This window comes from Schistocerca serialis, chromosome 5 (assembly GCF_023864345.2).
Source record: "Schistocerca serialis cubense isolate TAMUIC-IGC-003099 chromosome 5, iqSchSeri2.2, whole genome shotgun sequence".
In the NCBI taxonomy this organism is placed as follows: Eukaryota; Metazoa; Arthropoda; class Insecta; order Orthoptera; family Acrididae; genus Schistocerca; species Schistocerca serialis.
Genome location: NC_064642.1, coordinates 587,960,872 through 587,983,711, shown reverse-complemented (window position 1 = coordinate 587,983,711; position 22,840 = coordinate 587,960,872). Strand labels below are relative to the sequence as shown.

Below are 22,840 nucleotides of genomic sequence, written 5' to 3'. Positions count from 1 at the left end.
TTTTCCTCACTTTCTGTTCGCTGCCACGCAATCTCTATATGTTTCTAAACTCGTTTCTTAGTTTTTTTTTCTTTTATGAGCTTATAAGTATTTTGCTGTAGTTCACTGTTTTCCGTGATCAGGCTGTTCTCTTAGCTAGATTTTTATCAATTAGTTCCTTGCCTCCAGACCCCTGCATAAGCTGTGCCTGGCAACTCATAGAAAACGGAATACAACGGGATAGTTTCACCGGTTTCAGATGCAATGATTCTTCACAGGTTCTTGTAGCTGCTAAGGTAATCGCGGTTTTACGACTTTTACTCATGTCACGGGTTCATCGAATGTTGCAGGTATCGGCGGAAGAGACAGAGACGCAGGTCGGGCGCCGGAGAGTACCGAGGAGTGGCAGCAGAAGTTCCGCTAAACAACCAAAGGCAGCTGGTGAGTAAATGTCGGCTGCTCGTTACCATCCTGATGAAACAGTTTTTCAGTCACAAGAGCAGAACTCCAACTGTTATCCAAGTAGCTTACGATACGGATCTAAGTATTTCCCTGATATAACAGATATAAAATTATTCGAGCGTTTATGTTGATATGTCAACGGCCTTGTCGCTTTGGAAACACCAGTTTCAGTTAGATCACCGAAGTTAAGCACAGTCGGGCGTGGTTAGTACTTGGATGGGCCTGTCGTGCGCTGTTGGTAACTGGGACTCTATTCAGCTCTTGTGAGGCCAATTAGGGAGCTACTTGAGGCGAGAAGTAGCGGCTGCAGGTTACGATACCTACCAACTGCCGGAAGGTTGGTGTGCTGATCCCATTCCCTCCATATCCGCATGCGATGACGTCTGTGCGCTGAGGGTGACGTGGCGGTCGGTCGGTACCGTTGGGCCTTTTCAGGTCTGTTCGGACGCAGTAGTTATTGAGACATACTTAAGCACTCATGCTTCTAACAAGTTGTAACGAGGAGAATAATTATTAGGCTGCATGATCAGAACTTTGTAGATGTAATACAAGAAACAATTCATGTAGTTTGGTAGTAAACACACTGACTCGCATTCTGGATACGCTTCATGTTCCCGTATGGGCCATCAGATTTAGGTTTCACGTGATTTCCCCAAACTGCTCCAGACAAATGCCAGGATTGTTCCTTTGAAATGAATACAGGCAATTTCCTTCACCATCCTTCCGTAATCTGAGCTTGTGCTCTGTCACTAATGACCCCATTGTCAACAGGAGGTTTAACTCGAATTTTCCTTCCATTCTTACATTTAATGTAAAGCTGATCATCCCTTTTTTCTGTAGCAAATTGCAACAAGCAATGTTAAATATTGAAAAACTTAAAACATATGCTGGTGAGTCCTTGAAAGAAATATCTTTCCGATGGTAGAGTGTCATGAAAAATGTGGAAATTCAGAAAAGGTGTCCTCTAAGCGGAACGATAGGATTATAGGATACTCTCCATCTTATCAACAGGTCAACACCTTTCGGAAGACATGAAGAAAGTGAAACATGGCGACTGAGGTAAAAGTCAAATGGCAAGTGACTGTATTTCTGAAATTCGGAGATGCCATTTTCTTTGCTGCTGGAGGTAATGTGAAAGAAAGGAAAAGTGAAAGTCATGAGGAGCAAGAAAATAGAACTTCAATTCAGAGAATTTCCTGTTTCAGCAACATAATTATTCACCAATGTAGCAATGTGTGAGCTTTCATGGGTCAGATTTTTCTCAAGTTATATGTTGTCGAGTCTCTGTTACAGTGGGAAAATCAGAACATAGGACAGGAGACCTTTCACCAGATAATAATGACCAATGCTTATCAATATTATTCTTGAAAAAATCAAGTTTTCCAACATCGCTAGCAATTATTTTTATTACCGTTACCGATTTTGACAGATCTAGCTTGTCATCATCGAATCTTTCCAGCACTAGGCTGTGGTGAACCATTCGAATGTCGCAACCTCAGCGGAAGATTCTAATGAATTCATATTTCTTTTGTTTCATGCTGAGCGCACGAGTGGCGCAACACGTCGACGGCAGTAGCAGCCGTATCTACTGAAGCGGCCACTCACAAAATGTTTCAAAACGTCCTGCAACAAGTCAATAAGAAAAAAACGAAAACATGAACAATTTAGCATAAACGGCACCGTTAGTCACTGTTGAAAACTGTGAATAAAGGAAGCGGAAGGATATTTTCTCAGGAACGGGGCTAATGAATGTACAAACCAGATCGTACAAGACGTAGAATGCACCAGTTATGGGGAAACAAAGAAGACATCTGGCAAACGACACGACTCGAGCTATCATACCATCCTTAGGGTTGTCGACTTAAAAAAAAAAAAAAAGACGCAATGTTTTCCCTTGGGTAATTGGAGAAACAAAAACGCAATGCTTTCCCTTGGGTAATTGGGGAATGAGAGGCAAAAGCCGTGTTGCGCTACGTGACGGTATTTTTAATAAATAATTTGTCCAGCTGTTAACGGGACTGAAAACGTGAAATGACAATTTGAAGTTATACTCACTGTTAGGCATAATGAATCTACTGTCGAAGACAGTGAGACGTTCCTGTGTGTATACATGATTTGAGACATAGTTCAAGACTTCAGTTGTGAGCAATCAGGTAATCATATAAGATGTCTGTAGTATAACACCTGTGCGGATCTTCCTGACACTGACACTTTTCATGGCTTTTTATTCAGTCTATCACTACCAATAACATCAGCCAACACACCACAACTGCAACAAGGCAAATGATGTAAGTCGGTTTGCCTATTTCAACGACAAAAATCGGGATGAGAGCGATCAGAACACGCACACTGAGGGTTTCGTACAATCTTAGTTATGTGTATATATACGAGAGATATTCGGAAAGTAAGTTCCGATCGGCCACTAAATGGAAACCACTGAGAATATCAGAAACGTTTTATTTGCAACAGTTAGCTACAACTTCTAGCTACTGATGTACATAGTCGCCACTCCGACTTAGAGGACTGTCGTAGCGTTGAACCAAGTTTCCAATACCCTCGTCATAGAAGCCAGCCGCCAGTGTTTTCTGCCAATCCCTACGCTGATCTACAGCTCGTTGCCGCACCAAAATGTGTCAGCGGTTCATGTGAGAAGAGAAGAAACTCAGAGGAAGCCAGCTGTGGGTGACCAAACACTTCCCATCGAAAACGCTGCAGGAGCATATTCATTGCGCCAGCAGAATGCGTTTGAGAATTGTCTTGAAGAAGGAAACGGATGACAGTTATGCTATGTGGGCTGCGTAGCTTCAGGCGAAATTACTCACCAGGCCATCGTACTTGGCAGGAGACACCATTTGCTAGGCATCTTTACGTGCTCACTGTATGCTCAGAACTGAAAAGAGCGACGTGACGCGATCGATGGGCATGCTAAAAACAATGCCCAAATCATCAGCTTTATCGGATTTTCACAGTGGTTTCCATTTCAGGACCGATCGGATCTAATTTTCCGAATAGCCCTTGTAGTTCACTTATCTCGATATCTAGAGGATTTTTTCCTGTTATCAGTGTCAATACTGGGAAGATATCGGTCCTGAGAATTTCAAGACTGTCGAGAATGTTTTAATTTCAAGTTTTAAGTGTGCATTTTGGGTAATTTCTTTCGCATATGATATCGTAATTTAATATATGTTATTAATTTAGGAGTTATATTAAAGTGCTATGCTAATTGGCAATTGCATTTATGTCACATATTTTGATACTCGCAAACTCACTTCTCAAGACTTTAGAGGATACTTCTACTGGCCTAGAATCATGATATTTGGCAAGAAGCAGGGTTTCACGGTAAGGGCAAAAGAAAAAAAAAATATCCGAAAATTGTTAATTGCACCGCAAAGGGACGCTAGATCTTAGTGTTTGAGATAAATCTGAAATTGATATCTCTGCCTGTTCCTAGGGAAAAGTGGTCTTAACAAACAGTCAGGCAGACAGACAGATAAGCAGTCGGATAACAAATCACAGAAAATATTTTTCGAGCAATATAATTATAAATTAAGAGTTTTCAGATTTTTTCCTTTACTTCTACTACGAAGTCTTGTTTCTTTTGCCAAATTTCGTGACTAATTCAACGAGAGATACCATATAGATTTCTAAGAGCATGTTTGCAGGCATCAAAATATGTGACATAATTGGCTGCATCTCTTGACTGCATTGTATTAAAAGAGTATTCTTTTACACCGCCAAGGGACCTTAAACCTCAGTATGTGACATAAATTTCGACTTAACACGTGTTCTTATTTTTGACAAAATGTTCCGCTTTTACCGACTGACGTACCGAAATCTAAAAAATAGCTATAGTGTTTCTGTGATCCCATTTCTGCAGCAGGCATACTTACTTCTATGTATTTAGTTATAACTTCGACACTCAAATTATATATAGTCTGCCAGCAGGAATGTACCGTCTTCAAAGACTGTGCTCAGTGACACCAGAGTATAATACGTGCATACTGAAGGGCTGAAGTGTTAGTGATTCATTTGTCACGGTCGCGCTCAGGAGGCCTCTATGGGCGCCCTCTGTTCTGACTCTACAGGCAGTAACTGTGCTGAGTTTAGAGGTGATCAGTGTTTGCCACATTCATTCTAGGATACAACCATGCCCCACCGACGAGCACGTATTGCTGTTGAAAGGTTGCAGCCTTTTGAAGAGGCATTGTGGGCCTTGGAGGAAGGTGTATGGAGGTATCGTCGGACTGCTGCACTTGTTGGGCACAGTGTATTGGTGGTGTGTCGCTGTTATCAGCAGTGGTCTCTGGAAAATCCCCACACCATCAGGCAAGGCCCTGGACGTCTTCTTTATACAGACGCACGTAAAGATCTACGCATTCTGCGAGCAGCAGTGGCTGATCAGACATCGTCCAGGTACGAAATCCAGGCACATGTTATACCCGCTGTGTCATCAGAGACAGTTGGGAACAGTCTGCTGGCAGCATAATTAAGATCACGTGTGTTCTGGCTACGCGACTGCTGATATCATGGCACTGCCAAGTAAGGCTACTTTGGTGCCGTGAAAGGAGAGTGGATGGTGCTCTGTTGTCTTCAGTATGAGAGTAGATTGTGTCTGTATGCAAGTGGTGGACGTAGAGGTTTATGGCGTAGATCAAGGTAACTGTTTATTCCAGAGTGCACTCCCTCACGATACACAGGTCCCATCCCCGGCTTTATGGTGTGTCCACGTAAGGCTTTTTCAGGCGACAGTGTAGGTCCACGCAAGGATTCTACCACGCATCGTGTTGTACTTGATCTACAACAACTGCCCTGGCCAACATCACCAGATCTCTCAGCAGTTGAACATGTATAGCCATTTCTTCGTCAGGAAAGTAATCTATCTTTTCAACCCGACAGTGTACGTCCACATGTGGCTCCACCGAAGCATCGTGTTCTTCCTGGTGTATAACAAATGCCCTGGCCCACAAAATCACCAGCTCTCTCGCCGGTTGAACTTGTAAGGGCCATGGCGAATCTGGAACTTGCTCGTTCGTCGAAATTTCTCGTTCTCTGGGGCCTGAAAAAAACCATTGCCGAATTTCACAAAAGACGCAAGACGCTTTTGACGGTGTACCACAGGATGCCATTCGCCACCTTTATGACCTTTTGCATACGAGAATGGTTGCCACCAAAAGGACATACACTGTGTATTGGTGCAGCTGTTTGGGCACCCTTTATTGTGACATGTTTGTTTCTTTTGGTCTGAATTCTCCTACAATGACGAACTGTCAGTCACCTCACTTGTCAGTAAAATGACCTTGGGCTTGAGCGTGTTGCATTTTTTTCTGTCGGTGTATAATATGTATTTCTGCTGCTTACATTATAGACCACAGCATGTGCCAATACACAACTGGCTTTTCAACGAGGAACGTAGACTGCATTAACAAATAAAACACTGCAACACAATTACTAGAACATTATAAATGATTGGCAGACTGTAAAGTACATTACACAACATCACGTACGGAGACTGCTGATTGCGCAAGATGTTAAGAGGTAGTAATTTGGAAAAGGTGGATAATCGTAAAATTGATCGAAATATACCAAAATGAGATAATGACCATGTTAGCATAATGGAAAGACGAAGAAGGCAGCAGCGATAAAAATATATTTTGCATGCAGTCATCATCAAAACAGTAACTACAACGCCGAAGATCACAAGAAAATATCATCCTCATAAGGAACAACGAAATTCTTTACTGCTTTGTTAATTGCATTCGGAGAATGAAACCAATACTCTGTAAGATAATGTTACCATCATGGAGGATGAAAGAAACACATGTTTATGAAGAAAACAAAAAACTAAAACTCCACCGGAACAGGCCATGAAGGCCCAACGTTACCCACCGGCCGCCGAGTCATCCTCAGCCCACAGGCGTCACTGGATGCGGAAATAGAGGTTCTTGTTGTCACCGCTCTCCTGGCCGTATGTCAGTTTACGAGCCCGGAGCCGCTACTTCTCAGTTATGCAGCTTTAAATTTGCCTCACAAGTGCACCCTGCTCCGCAGATCGGATGGTCACCATCCAAGTGCCAGCCAAGACCAACAGTGCTTAAGGGGGGTTAAACGGGCCGACTTGGAGCAGGAGAGGCACCACAGGACGTTTAAGTCTCCATTGTCTATACCTTTACGAAGAAATTCATAAATCTTTGTCAGCATGACCAGGAAGGATTCAGCAGTGAAGTTCAAAAACATAACAAAATAATTTTTTTTACGTGTGAGATTTCATCATTTTTTCACTTACTATTGTCTGCATTTGTTGCTATGGGTACACTTTTCTTCATAAGTAAGAGACATTCTTCGGTGAATTTTGCACAACATACAAACCATGCTTAAAGGTGTTTGAAACTCCAGAATTTATTTAATTTATGAAAAAATTAATGAGCTGTTAAATTTTAAACTTCATGTTTAAAAAAAACTCAAATTTTGTAGTTAATTAACTCAAGTTTTACCACAGTTTTTAATAGATATGGAAAATTCTAGTTTTACATTGAGGAGTTTGTGTTTAACAAGCAATGCAAAATTCATTGAAGAATCTCTCTTACTTATGAAGAAAAGTGTACCCATAGCAACAAATGCAGCCAAGAGTAAGTGAAAAAATTATGAAATTTTACATGCACAAAAAATTTATTTTGTTATATTTTTGAACTTCCACTGCTATGAGTGTGAATCCTGTATCCTTCCTGGATGTGCTGACAAATTTTTATGAATTAATTTGTAAAAGTATAGACAGTGGAATTCAAAATGTCCTGCGGTGCCTCTCCTGCTCCACGTCGGCTCGTCTGACGTCCTATCCCCCCGTAACCGTGAGTTACTATCGATATTTTTGACTATCACAACTACTTTCGTTCGGTCATTAGTGACCCCAAAAATTATTGGTATTTCGATTTCCTTTGAGTCAATTTTTATGGTAATTGTCTTATACACATTCACTTTAACTTGTTTACAACTGATTTAATCTATACATGAGGTATAAGAAAGCCAGAAACTCATACAAAACATATTTATTTTAATATCTACATTTTTTCAATTGTCAGTGCATAGGTAATTTTAAAGTAACAAATTTTTCATTTTAGTTGTAACTTCTTTTTTGTTAATCTGCCTAGTTGATTAGGGTCCAATTTAATCTCTGAAAGGGGAAACGTAATTTTTAATGCGTAGTAAATAAATTAACAGCTATTACTTCATGCTTAACAAAAATTTAAATTTCTAAAATATTGTTGTCCGTAATAAAATTACTCTTTATTGCGTTGTACACATAATGTCTTCTGCTGAGAGTGGTTTTTGTAGACATATTTGTTACATCTTGAACAAGTGACTGACACTTTTTTGTCATGATTTCTTGAGCAAAAGTTACATCTTAGGCGCTTTTTAGGTCCACGTGAGTTTGATGGTTGGAACTGTTGTTCCAAACGAAATGCTGAATTAATTAATGTTTTCAAACTTGTTGATAGAGTTGGTACAGTTGCGTGTTGTTTCATGAGCTTTTCAGCTAGATTTGTTGACAGTTATTTCATAAATCGACAGCGTGACGTATTTGTGTTAGGATTGCAGTACTGCCATATTACGTAACTGTTAACAACAGCAATATCCATTACAGTCCACCATATGGCTAGTGGCCACCTTTCACACCTTTTTCCACATTTATAGAGAGCACACTTCTGATCAAGAGCTTGCACGCCCCTCTTTGTAGAATTGTAAAGTAGAATAATATCAGGTTTACCACTCTGCTGATCAGTGCGCTTGTCATGATGCATTAATGACAGTATGACTACTGATTTACTTTTCTTGGGGACATAGGAGCATATTGTTAAACCATTTGTGAAACCAAATTTTGTATGTTCCAATTCATATGATTCATTGGGCAAGAAATCTGCCGGAATTTCACGTTTCTGTTTCCGAAGTGTACCGACGTATGTCAAGCCAATCTATTGCAATTCATTAGCATTCTACACTTACGGTATCTCCACTTACGTTTCTGTTTGTCTTAGCAATATGTTGAACCAACTACAGAACAGACTGTGTTGGGATGCTTAGTTTTCATGCATTTGGCGTTGTTGCTTTCCCTGAATAATTTTATAGCTTTTAGCGGATACTGGGATTTTGCACAGCACAAACACATAATTTTAACCACTATTTTTGGGGTTTGTTTTGTAAATACGCTCTAAAATAACAGCGTCCACGAAAACCTAATAGAATTTCATCAACCGTTGCAAATTGTGAGCAGCTATAAATTGCTGCAAAGTTGGATATAAAGTTAATAAACAATTCAGAAATAGCTGCCAACTTGTCACCTGATTGTTTTTTCTGTTCCCTTGTTGCTCGGTTATTAAATCTAATAACAGACAGAAGAAAAAGAAACCGTTCCTTGGACATTATTGCTCTAAATATTGGTCATTCTGTTAGCTCCGTAGCAAAAAGCGAGTCTGCATTCTCATGATTAGATTTACAAGCACCTGCGAGATATATCAATCCGAAAAAACTGGTATTTCTTCTAGAGACACATGATCAAAGTAAGTCGCTGTGACACCAGAATTTGCACTCGCTTCAAGAATTTGTGCGAACGTCCTTCAGATGGCGTGGAAGGCATACATTGCCGAGCGGATCCAATAAATCCCCGACACTGAACAATAATATTAGATTTTCGCCTTCTAGAACTACTGGGCTGCTTTTCGCGACCATGTTACCTAAACAGTCCATAACCTCTTACGCCATCATAACATGTCCGTCGATGTGAAAAAATTCACTACTCGTTGTTAGATCACACACGCAACTTAGAAAGCACAATGGAATATTTAGAAATAATGTGCACGTAAGTACTAGCCTGAGGTCTTCAGTGACCACAAAATCCAATGACTCTGTAACAAACAATGTCACGACTTGCACTAACACGTTTCCTTGAAGACAATTGACTTCTAAGACAATACATACAATCTTTGGCGCACGAGCGGCGTCATTCCAGAAATAAATAAGATAATTATGCTGGGGTTCAAAAGGTTCAAATGGCTCTGAGCACTATGGGACTTAACATCTGTGGTCATCAGTCCCCTAGAACTCACAACTACTTAAACCTAAATAACCTAAGGACATCACACACATCCATGCCCGAGGCAGGATTCGAACCTGCGACCGTAGCAGTCACGCGGCTCCGGACTGAGCGCCTAGAACCGCGAGGCCACCGCGGCCGGCAATTATGCTGCGGCCAAAAATGACTCCACTATGGGAACGGGGGGTAAGATAGGTGACTTGATGGGAACCAGTGTTGCCACTGCTGCAAGGCCGTTGGCTTATGAAGAAAACTGAAACACAGATTTTTCTATTGCAGCAACATTCGTCAAACTTAGTAAATTTTACCAACAGAATGATACGTTCATTGTGATAAATAGACACCTTTATGTGAGTAGTCATCCATAAATTAGTAAATGTATTTCTATAGACTGTACAGTTAATGTGGCAGTTGCTAGTGACATTTGCAGTGAGCTGTTGTGTCCAACAGGTACTGGGTGCGAATGCTGACCACTACTCGAACCCCGGCGGTGCCGAGAAGCCTCCGCTGTTCCTGTGTTACGCTTCTGAGGAACTTGAACTGTTCCACCCTGAGTACCAGGCCCTTCCTATCGGTAAGTATAAACAGGATGATACTTGTAATATCGTAGCATACGTACTTGAAAGCTAATCTTACACCTTGTAAAATGTAAACAAATCCCTTTTCTTTAAGCAAGCTGGTGATGGCACTTTACAAAACACTTTACTTTGCAACATAAGCGCGATTTTCTAAGAGTAATTACATGCAATGAACAGCATTTTATTCTATCTCTCAGGTTCTCTCGGGGTAATTGATTAAAGGTATGCTTCCGGGTGTTTTTCTGAGTTTCAAGGGCAATATTTCGACGTCCGTCCCAACCATCTTCTTCAGAGTATCCGGAACGACTGGGTTAAGCCAGATGCCAGATCCAGCGAAAAAAATTAACAAAGTTATATAAGTGTAGACCTGTTAATGTATATATTTGTAGAAAATGCGTATCTTCTGGCGACAGTAATTGTTAGAAACCATATCACTTCGCTGGACTGAACCACTCGCTTTTCCGTGTTCTTGACTGTACTGTAAAGCGTCATTTAATTTCGTGCAAGGCTTCTTTAAATAAACCCCAAAAATGAATACTTACTTGTTTGGTATGAAGATTTTATAGTTGCAGAACTCTATACCACACTAACCTCGTCACGGAGATCACTTTAACATTGTCATTTACAGTATGACCAATATTAGTTGAGGTGCATCGAACGGTCACTTTTTCGAAGCAAATATGTATCTTATTTAGCTATACTTCGTCTAAGGTTGCTTCGAAAAACATAACATATAACGTTCATATCAATGTCGCGAGAGTAGAAGGCAATTCGGATAAACAGCAGATGTGTGATATCAGTGCCCCGAATGGAATAGCTTATCTGCGATCTTACCTACACAGACAAAACTGTTGCCGGCCGAGGCGGCCGAGCGGTTCTAGGCGCTACAGTCTGGAACCGTGCGACCACTACGGTCGCAGGTTCGAATCCTGCCTCGAGCATGGATGTGTGCGATGTCCTTGGGTTAATTAGGTTTAAGTAGTTCCAATTTCTAGGGGACTGATGACCTCAGTAGTTAAGTTCAAAAATGGCTCTGAGCATTATGGGACTTAACATCTATGGTCATCAGTCCCCTAGAACTTAGAACTACTTAAACCTAACTAACCTAAGGACAGCACACAACACCCAGCCATCACGAGGCAGAGAAAATCCCTGACCCCGCCGGGAATCGAACCCGGGAACCCGGGCGTGGGAAGCAAGAACGCTACCGCACGACCACGAGATGCGGGCTCAGTAGTTAAGTCCCATAGTGCTCAGAGCCATTCAAACCAAGACAAAACTGTTGTTTTTCAGTGGGGAACACAAATCTGGAAATACAATTGACACTTGTGCGCGCTTATGCTGTGGCTGATTTACTTCTGTTAGTTTACAACTTACTTACAGTAAAGATATGGTGTCTGGCTTTTTGTACACTGCAGTGTGAGCATAAGCTTCTGAGTAATTATAAGAGCGAACTGTAAACCAGAATCAAGTTTAGTGAAAATATCTTTGTTACTTAACTTTCTTCTTTTAGATTATCCCAACGTTCATAGAATTTCTTCCCCTGTTCAGCAGTTAGGCTTTTGTGGTTTTTCTCTGTCCCCATTTGAGTTCAATGTTATAGTTACAACTAATAATCTTGAAATGATTGCGCTTCAAATATTTTCTTCAATACTGCATGAGGTGAACAACACTGTCGTAACAGATAAACTCAATAAACTTACGCCTCTCAATCAATCTGTTGTTCCAATTTCTGTGCTTACTAGTCTTAGCCTCATTAGTTCCCTGTTCCTACTGCAGTAAGAGATCTTTCTGTGTCATTACAGCATGCTCTGAATGCAGTGTGTTGACAGTAGCTCGATTCATATTTGTTTACTGTCTTATAACTTTTTGACACACTTAAAAGTAACCATTTTGCCATGTTACAATATGACATACTATCATTAAAATATTTTAGATGACTTCAAATGCCTAACTGTATATTTTTATATGTCTGTACGAAGCGTTTTACTGCATTAAGCATGTCTGACGATGGTCAGTACTCTCAGCAACCGCTAATGTGAGTATTTTATGTATATTCAAGCGATCGTGAGGCAATAAACTGGTATAAAAATAGTACAATATTATTTCCGTAATTTAGAACCAGACAGTTTAGTAACATCATGCCCTCTTTTGTTTGAAATCATATAGAATTCTTCGACGGAGCTTCTCAAAACCCCGCACTGAACCAGTAAGCATCTATTGTTTTTACAACACAGTAACTGATATTAGTGGACATAAGTATGGGGTGTGTTTACCTTTCGCCTTTACGATGGCTTCCTCTCTACTGGGAATACTTTCAATGCGAATCAACGTGCCGTGAAATGGGAGTCCATTCTTCCTCAAGATCAAAGAGCAGAACACGTAGTGATCTTGCACGGTGGACTGCGGAACGAAGTCGACATTGTAACTCATCCCAAAGTTGTTCCGCTGGGTTCAGGTTGGGACGACAGAGATGCCAATCTATTTCAGGAATGTTATTGTCCATAGACCATTGCCTCACAGGTGCTGCTTTGGCAGGTTGCACTGTCATGCTGGGGCAAATAATCATGGTCTCTGACCTCTTCCTCTACTGTATGCAGTACACGATGCTGTAAAATGTGCTCGTATCCTTCCACATTTATCGTTCTCTAAAGCGCAATAAAAGGATCAGACCCTTACAACGAAAGACATCCCCAGTACCTAACAGCACGTCCTCCGTACTTAAAAATAATGGCAGGTGACGTTCCTCATGCATCCACTAAAATCAGACCCTTCCATCGGATTACCACAGGGTATAGCGTGATTTATCACTCCAGATCACTCGTTCCCAAAGTTCAGTGACGTTGCTCTTTACACCAGCTCCAGCGTGGTTCAGCGTTTACTACACAACCGTTCGGCTGCTGAAGAGCTGCTCGACCATTACATCTCGTTCCTAACATTACATCTCGTTCTTTTTAACGCTCTTAGCATAGTCATTGTGCTTGCTGGACTGCTGGCAACGCTTTGGAATTCACGAGTGGTTCCGTCCGCTGATATCATGCGATTCTGTACAACTTTCGTCAGCAACGTTCGATTATGTCTGTTCGTCAGTGCAGAAGGTTTACCTGGTTGTGGTTTATCTGTGGTTTTCCCTTCACGTTTCCGCTTTACAATCACATCGCCGACAGTCGTCTTGGGCAGCTATTGAAGGGTTGAAATGTTCCTGATGCCAACGGCCTTGTCGCTGTAGTAACACCAGTTCCCGTAAGATCACCGGAGTTAACCGCTGTCGGGTTGGGTTAGCACTTGGATGGGTGACCATCCGGTCTGCCGAGCGCTGTTGGCAAGCGGGGTGCACTCAGCCCTTGTGAGACGAACTGAGGAAATACTTGATTGAGAAGCAGCGGTCCGGTCTCGTAACTGACATACGGACGGGAGAGCGGTGTGCTGACCACATGCCCCTCCATATCCGCACTCAGTTACACCTGTGGGCTGAGGATGACACGGCAGCCGGTCAGAACCGTTGGGCCTTCATGGCCTGATGGCACGGAGTTCAGAAATGTCCCTGATAGTTCTCACGTGACTCCCAATGGCTAGTCCACATTTGAAAACACTGATCTCAGCTGACTGATCCACTCTTCTGTTACTACTTCCCTACTGAAAACGTAACAACCCCGCCTCCGTCTACACGGGCCCGTCGCCTCTCGTGACATCTAGTGGCCAATTCCGTATTACATAGGAGATTGCGGACACAAAATGATTCAAATGGCTCTAAGCACTGTGGGACTTAACATCTGAGGTCATCAGTCCCCTGGACTTAGAACTACTTAAACCTAACTAACCTAAGGACACCACACACATATCCATACCCGACGCAGGATTCGAACCTGCGACCGTATCAGCAGCGAGGTTCCGGACTGAAGCACCTAGAACCGCTCGGCCACAGCGGCCGACTTTGCGGATACCTAGTAGTGTATTTCCTCACTAGTTTCTTACATACTAGTCTACTCTCTAGATACTGTCGAGACAATAATAGGTAAACGACCTGTCTGTAGCAAATCAATCGAGTACTGGACACTAACAGGAATGTAGGTACAGGTTGACAATTATTGAAATAAAATCGTCATTACTTCTGAACTCTTTCCGTTAGGACGTTCGAAGTACACGATTGCTCGCGGGGAATGATGGGAATTAGGATGCGCGGTATGGTCGGGTTTAGCGACGAGGCCAACTTTCATTGGGATGGCTCCGCCAATAAGCAAAACTGGCCCCTTTGGGGTACTGCGAATCCGCGTTTCTCTTTGGAGAAATCTCTTGACCATCAACAGGTGTGCAATATCCAGTCACGGTCGGTGCGGTATTTCTTGATGGCACGGTGACTACCGAACGGTACGTGGATGTTTTGCAAGAGGATTTCATCCCCATTACCCAAAGTGACCCTGACTTCGACAAGATTTGGGTCATGCAAGACGGAGCTCGACTCCATCGAAGCAGCAGAGCGATGTCCTGGAGGAGCACTTTGGGGACCGCAATCTGGCTCTGGGTATCCAGAAGCCACTGGCATGGGCCTCGATTGGCCGTCATATTCTCCGAATCTGAACACATGCGACGACTTTTTGTGAGGCTATATTAAAGACAAGGTGTACAGCAATAACGCCAAAACCAAAGCCGAGGCGAAAACAGCCATTCAGGAAATCATCGACGGCATCGATGTTCGGACACCTCAGCGGGTCATGCAGAATTTCGCTTTTCGGCTGCGCAACATCATCGCCAGTGGTGGAAGACACATTGAACATGTCATAACCTAGATCCGAATCTCTGTAGCCACGTTCACATGTTGAATAAAGTATGTGCATGCCGTAACTTGAAACTAATTTACGTTGTTTTCACATACATCAATAATTCTCACTCTGTGCGTTTGCGCTGTTGGTAAGATGGATAGTATTGCGATGAGCGTTGACTAGTCTATGAAGTCAAACTCATTATGAACTCGACTGCTGATTGGAAAATTAATAAATCTGCGCTGTCGTTAGCAATCAAGTAACGATGGAGGATTGGAGTAACATAATAAATACTGAAACGATGGTGAAGGTAAAGTTACAAACCCCAAATTCAAATGGCTCTAAGCACTATGGGACGTAACATCACACACATCCATGCAGGAGGCAGGATTCGAACCTGCGACCGCAACAGCAGCGCGGTTCCTGACTGAAGCGCCTATAACTGCTCGGCCACAGCGGTCGGCTTACAAACCCCAATTAATATTTTTCACATGAACTAGATCGTCGGTTACGTATGAAATAGGATTGCCTACAAACTAGGCAATAATTATTCAAAGCGCTTCGTGAAAAATATTACGCCTGCTGAGTATCAGAACATAGAAGGACGTTGTTGGTGAAGAACGCATTTAGCGTCAAGTAATTTTAAACATCTTTATTTTATACCGTTCCGATTTCGGGCTATCATACCCAACTTCAAATGACAAATTTTTCCATTAACAGTAATGTATTCGTCAGCAGCATGCCGTCAGATTCTTTAGTGCAAAGAATATCTGAGCATCTAGCGTCACTTTACATGTTGTGTGGATGTCAAAAACACGTTAATTTGCCCGCATTTAATAAGATGTAAAATGCAACAGTTATATACACTCACCCATATTATACTACAGTTTAGTTTAGCATTGGTCTTTAATCCTTTTCAGGACGATTCACGAGATGTTGCAGTACAAACGGCACACAGATCTAAACAAACCACTGTGGCACAAAAATTCTTCATAATATTCCTCACGCCAGCTGCAGCCTCAGACGGCTACTTTACGGTCAGTGTTTTTGCTTACACTGAGAGGCCATCCACTGAGCAAACATATCCCTCCTTTCACAATAAGCTAAGATTTCAACTACCTTATGTTGAGGGAAGTATGTGTGTGACAGGTCCAGGGCGTTGATAACAGAAAAATGCTTTCTCTGTAAGAGTGAACTTGTTATTTAAGGATTGTAGGAGAAGTTGTTTTAAGGAAGTATTTTTCCAGTTACTGACAAGGAGACATATTTCCTAGTAGTTATGCTGAGCAGTGTTGCTTCAACATGCTACTTAGACGCAAGGCTCGCGTCTTTGCAACGAACTCTACTTGATGTTAAACGACTTTGTTATATTTTTATTTATTTTGTCATCAGTCTTCTGACTGGTTTGATGCGGCCCATTGCGAATTCCTCTCCTTTCCTCTCAAAGTAGCACGTGCATCCTATCTCTTTAATTATTTCCTCAGTGTACTCCAATCTCTATCTATCGCCAAAATTTTTACCATCTACAGATCGATGTAGTACGAAGGAGGTTATTCCATGATGTCTCAAAACATATCCTATCATCCTGTCACTTCTTCATGTCAGTGTTTTTCAGATGTCGATTCTGCAGAGAACCTTAACAGTCCACCTTGATTTCAACATTCTTCTGTAGCATCACATCTCAAATCCATGTATTCTCTTCTGTTCCGGTTTATATTCGCAGTTGATCATTTCTGATTCTTCCGCATTTTAGGGGCCGTCTCCCACTCTAATGGCCAGAGAGTGCCCGGAACCTCTGTCCACTCTTTCGCCCTGTTTGACAAGGTCGCTTCCAGAACAAAGGCGACTTCTTATGGGGGAAGTCTTCGGCAGCCATTGCTTACGATTTTTATTCAGACTTTAAACATTGGCTGGGTTCGGCACGGGGAAAATGGCGTTTTGATTGCTAGAAAAAGAATCTTTGCTTTTTTTTTAGCCTTTCCGGTCCTACCATATTTTTCCCCGAAAGCTGCAAACCTTAGTTGTCTAATAACTTTCTGCTCAAAAGAGAACAGAATAAAATCAGTGTCAGTTCTACATGGCACCACCATCTTGCATTGAAGAAAAATTCCCTTTCCAGTTGTTGCCTGCCACTGTTTCTTATTATTTTTTTTTATTAATTGAAATACGCACGACGAACAGGGCCACAATAATGAAATAAACTGTGAGACAGTATGCCTGAAAATCGGCCGTTACAAGAGTAACTCAAGGACCGGCTGACTCAGCCGACGCTTTGTCGACGAAATACAAGGTTTAGCATATTGGTGAATAAATCACGAGACCGCGGCAGGAGTAATCACTTTCAGTGGCCATACATTTGCGGAAGGTGATTGTATGAGTATCAACCCACCCAACCGACAATGTAGTGGACGTGTCTGTCCAAGAGCCATGCATTTCTTTTTGATTTTGCCATCGGAGAGTAGGAGTCTGGACGCAATAGGATATCAACCGGAAAAGCACTCTCAACAGATCGCATAAGGTCCGCAGTTCGTGGTCTAGGGGCTAGCGTTGCTGCCTCTGGATCACGGGGTCCCGGGTTCGATGCCCGGCCGGGTTGGGGTTTTCTCTGCTCGGGGACTGGGTGTTTGTGTTGTCCTCATCATTCCATCATTATCAACTGGATTGCGGAAAGCAAGGGAACTGCGTAAAAAATTTGGAAATTTATGGTAAGGTCTTACGGGACCAAACTGCTGAGGTCATGGGTCCTTAAGCTTGCACACTACTTAATATAACATAAACTAACTTACACTAAGGACAAAGAAATGAACTGCGCAAAAAATTTGGAAATTTGTGGTAAGGTCTTACGGGACCAAACTGCTGAGGTCATGGGTCCCTAAGGTTACACACTACTTAATCTAACGTAAACTAACTTACACTAAGGACAACACACACACCCATGCCCGAGGGAGGACTCGAACCTCCGACGGGGGGAGTCGCGCGGACCGTGACAAGGCTCCTGAGACCGCTGGGCTACCACGTCCGGCAAAGTGTGTAAAAATTAGGACTTCGTACGGGTGCTGATGACCGTGCAGTTGAGCGTCCCACAAACCAAACGTCATCAGGTCGAATTAGAAACGCTAATGGTTTTTTGAAGCCAGTGCGAGTGCGCTTCTTGATCAGGTAAATATATGTTGTAGCGTGTCTATGGCGGGACAACGCTGTATTTCATCGAGTAAAACAGAAGTGATTTCTGGCGTTCCCCAAAGTAGTGTTAAAGGCCCTTTGCTGTTCCTTATCTACATAAACGATTTGGGAGACAATCTGAGCAGCCGCCTTCGGTTGTTTGCAGATGACGCTGTTGTTTATCGAATAATAAAGTCATCAGAAGATCAAAACAAACTGCAAGACGATTTAGAAGAAATATCAGAATAGTGCGAAAAGTGGCAGTTGATCTTAAATAACGATAAGTGTGAGGTCATCCACATGAGTGCTAAAAGCACGGCCAGCCGAAGTGGCCGTGCGGTTCTAGGCGCTACAGTCTGGAGCCGAGCGACCGCTACGGTCGCAGATTTGAATCCTGCCTCGGGCATGGATGTCCTTAAGTTAGTTAGGTTTAATTAGTTCTAAGTACCAGGCGACTGATGACCTCAGAAGTTATGTCGCATGGTGCTCAGAGCCATTTGAACCATTTGCTAAAAGCAACGAGTTAAACTTCGGTTACACGATAAATCATTCTAATCTAAGAGCCGTATCAACTAAATACCTAGGTATTACAATTACGAACAATTTAAATTGGAAGGAACACAAAATGTTGTGGGGAGGGCTAACCAAAGACTGCGTTTTATTGGCAGGACACTTCGAAAATGTAGCAGACCTACTAAGGAGACTGCCTACACTACGCTTGTCCGTCCACATTTAGAATACTGTTGCGCGGTGTGGGATCCTTACCAGATAGGACTGACTGAGTACATCGAAAAAGTTCAAAGAAAGGCACCACGTTTCGTATTATCGCGAAATATGGGAGAGAGTGTCACAGAAATGATACAGGATTTGGGATAAACGAGAAATTCCAATCACCAACTTTCTCCTCCGAATGCGAAAATATTTTGTTCACACCGACCTACATAGGGAGGAACGATCACCAAGATAAAATAGGGGAAATCAGAGCTCGTCCGGAAAGATGTAGGTGTTCATTCTTCCCGCGCTATACGATACTGGAATAATAAAGAATTATGAAGGCGGTTCGATGAACCATCTGCCAGGCACTTAAATGTGATTTGCGGAGTATCTATGTAGATGAAGGTGTAGATGTAGATGTACTGACCCTTGATAGTAACTCCGACACGAAGTAGGCGTTAATTCGTGGATAACAGACCGGTAGACCACTTTTCTCATACTTAATATGTGATTTTCCTTAAAAACTCCGTAAATGTGGTGTGGAGGAGATGGTTAAAGAGGGAAGCGCTAGAACTTTTTTTCAAAATATTTGTTGTGTAGAAAATGAATGCAGTGAGAAAGCTATATTCTCGTTCTCCTACGTGATAGGATGAGGCGAGTGGAATTTTAATTTCATGAACAGCGTTCTGTTTTAATAGGTGTTTTGGTCTGTATCAGTCAACTTATTTCTTAGCTGTAGCGCCTGTTGGTCACTGTTTACGCATTATAATAATTTTTGACGTCAACATTAACCCGCGACAGCTGTCCAGTTTATAATTCGTGGCAGTGAAAAATATAAAAATAGCTTGAAATAAAAATAATATAAAGTGTTTTCCGAGGAACTGAATTTTGTGAACACGTCTTGTCTTTCTAACAGGAACATTCTTTTCTGTTAAGGTGACGAGATTCTCGCCATATCCCCGAATATCGTAAACTGGCAGTGACATCTCTGTCACATGTTAAGACATTTCATATATAGCACGTAAGTGTATGGAAAAATTTCACGTGGGTCTCTTGCTTAATGTCAAGCGGAGGGAATGTTCCATCATGTGGCGACATTGTAGGGCATGTGTTGCCTCTTCCTGAACACATTTTGGGATCATGATAACGAGCTTAGACCAAAACTTTTTTCAGGTTTTACGGTCGCTCATCTCTTCTTTCTGAAATGTTTTCACTCGCAGAAACACACAAGACAGACGATGGGAGTTGCGCATTCTACAGCTGTGGGTACTCATTTCCTCGGAAACCAAGGTCTACGGAAATGACGGTAATTATAACATAATTAGAACATTCCGACCAAGATAGAAGAATGGGGAGGGTGCAAATTCACGGAAAATGGAGAACGATTCAAAGGCAGAGGGGCAACAAGGATGGAGGGACAGAGAGAGAGAGAGAGAGAGAGAGAGAGAGAGAGAGAGAGAGAGAGTGACATACAGACAGACAGACATACAGGAACATAAAACGCTACATTTCCCGAATAGGAAAATAGACTTTAATGAGAAAATAAGCAAAGCGGACTTTACACATGAAAAGCGCCTAGTGATTTCAATGAGAAAGCAACACGGCGCCTTCCTCCCTCTCTCATCCCTGTTTCTTTCCGTACCGTTGTACCTAAGGTACGTTAGAGTGGGATTTACCCGTTCTTCCAGACCAGCATAACTCGCGGAACAAATTGAAAACGGAATTGTGAACCGCCGTGTCGTTTATTCACGATACGGAAACGTTTCCTGACTCCACCTTAAATATGGCCATGGTTTTATAAGGGTCAGCAGGACAAATACACTATGTGATCAAAAGTATCCGGGCAGTTGGCTCAAAATGACTTACAAGTTTGTGGCGCCCACCATCGGTAATGCTGGAATTCAGTGTGGTGTTGTCCCACCTTTAGCCTTGACGACAGCTTCCACTCTCGCCGGCATCCGTTCAGTCAGGTGCTGGAAGGTTTCTTGGGGAATGGCAGCCCATTCTTCATGGAGTGCTCACAGGGGAGAGTTATCGATGTCGGTGGGTGAGGCCTGGCACGAAGTCGGCGTTCCTAAACATCCCAAAGGTGCTCTACAGAATTCAGGTCAGGACTCTGCGCAGGCCAGTCCATTACAGGGATGTTATTGTCGTGTAACCACTCCGCCACAGGCCATGCATTATGACCAGGCGCTCGATCGTGCTGATGCTGAAAGATGCAGTCGCCATCCCGGAATTGCTCTTTAACAATGGGAAGCAAGAAGCAGCTTGAAACATCATGTAGGCCTGTGTTGCGACAGTGCCACGCAAAACAACACTGGCACACGCTGGCAGATTACGTTCACCGGGCATTCGCCATACCCAGACACATTGTGTACCCTGATTCGTCACTCCACAAAACGTTTTTCCACTGTTCAATCGTCCAATGTTTAAGCTCCTTACACCAAGCGAGACGTCGTTTGGCATTTACCGACGTGATGTGTGGCTTATTAGCAGCCACTCGACCATGAAATCCAAGTTTTTCTCACCTCCCGCCTAACTGTCATAGTACTTGCAGTGGATCCTGACACAGTTTGGGATTCCTGTGCGATGGTCTGGACAGATGTGTGCCTATTACACATTACGACCGTCTTCAACAGTCGGCGGTCTCTGTCAGACGAGGTCGGCCTGTACCCTTTTGTGCTGTACGTCTTCCTTCACATTTCCACTTCACTATCACATCGGAAACAGTCGACCTAGAGATGGTTAGGAGTGTGGAAATCTCGCGTACAGGCGTTTGACACATGTGACTCCCAATCACCTGACCATCTTCGAAGTTCGTGAGTCCCGCGGAGCGACCCATTCTGCTCTCTCACGATGTCTAATAACTACTGAGGTCGGAACTAAGGGGTACCTGGCAGTAGAAGGCAGCACAATGCACCTAATATGAAAAACGTACGTTTTTGGGGGTGCCTGGATACTTTTGATCACATAGTGTATCATGATTGATTGATTGACCTGGGGGATGAGACCAGACACCGAGGTCATCGGTCCCAGCGGATTACGGAAGGATGGGGAAGGAAGTTAGCCGTGCCCTGTCAAAGGAACCATCCCGGTATTTGCCTGAAGCGATTTAGGAAAACCACGGGAAACCTAAATCAGGATAGCCAGACGCGAGTTTCAACCGTCGTCCTGTGTGCTAACCACTTGTGGCACATGGCTCGTTAACACATATCATGAATGTCTGCAAAAGAGACGAGTAACATTCAGTCGTAGACTGATAGCTGACGTTGGTAAAGTATTCTATTGCTTCGTTTTCGAGCTCTTGTGCATATTACCGGGTAGGTATACACCGCATCGATGTGTACTATGTTTTTGTTGAAACAGTTTCTGTGAATCTCTGCATCATGATAACAACGTGCCTGTATTTTTATCCAACATTTCGTTATGTTTCACGTTGAATGGAATTAAAATCTATTGGTGATCTAATACTGTGGAAACATGTACGGACATACATAGAGCGAGCGAGCGAGCGAGAGAAGGAGAGAGAAAGAGAGAGAGAGAGAGACAGAGGGAGAGAGAGAGAGAGGGAAGGAGAGCGAAAAGGAATTTGTTTTGTTCGGGTCAGAATCCTTGAAATATATTTTACGATAACGGTACGGCGGAGATATTGCGCCAACCCAGAACACACTGAAACGTGTATAGACGACACTTCGCGTCAGATACAGCGACTGGTCGATCCCTGTATATTCTGCTCTCACAGACAGTTGTTTTAGTTACGCTACAACACAATGGTCGGATTGCGAAATTGCTTATGTTAACAGCCGCGCGGGATTGCAGCACGGGCTCAGGCGCTTTGTCACGGTTCGCGCGGCTGCTCCCGTCGGAGGTTCGAGTCCTTCCTCGGTCATGGGTGTGTGTGTTGTCCTAGCGTAATTTAAAATTAGTTAGATTACGTGATGCGTAAGCCTAGGGACGTATGACCTCAGCTGTTCGGTCCCACAGAAACTTACCGTAAATTTCCAATTTCCTATGTCATCAACAACACTTATACCATAGATGGTTACGAATGATATCTGGTTTGTTAAAATGTCCATTCACAAGTCGCGACGATTAAATCT

The 22,840-nt window shown here is 42.8% G+C and overlaps 1 protein-coding gene across 1 annotated transcript in view; it reads left to right on the top strand.

The window, feature by feature from the left end:
* Nucleotides 1-22,840, top strand: part of LOC126481384 (uncharacterized) — a 416,720-nt gene that overhangs the window by 393,162 nt on the left and 718 nt on the right. The window contains exons 4-5 of the mRNA XM_050105099.1: nucleotides 330-420; nucleotides 9,977-10,100. Of these exons, the coding sequence (XP_049961056.1) occupies nucleotides 330-420; nucleotides 9,977-10,100 (215 nt within the window). The remainder of the gene's footprint in view (nucleotides 1-329; nucleotides 421-9,976; nucleotides 10,101-22,840) is intronic.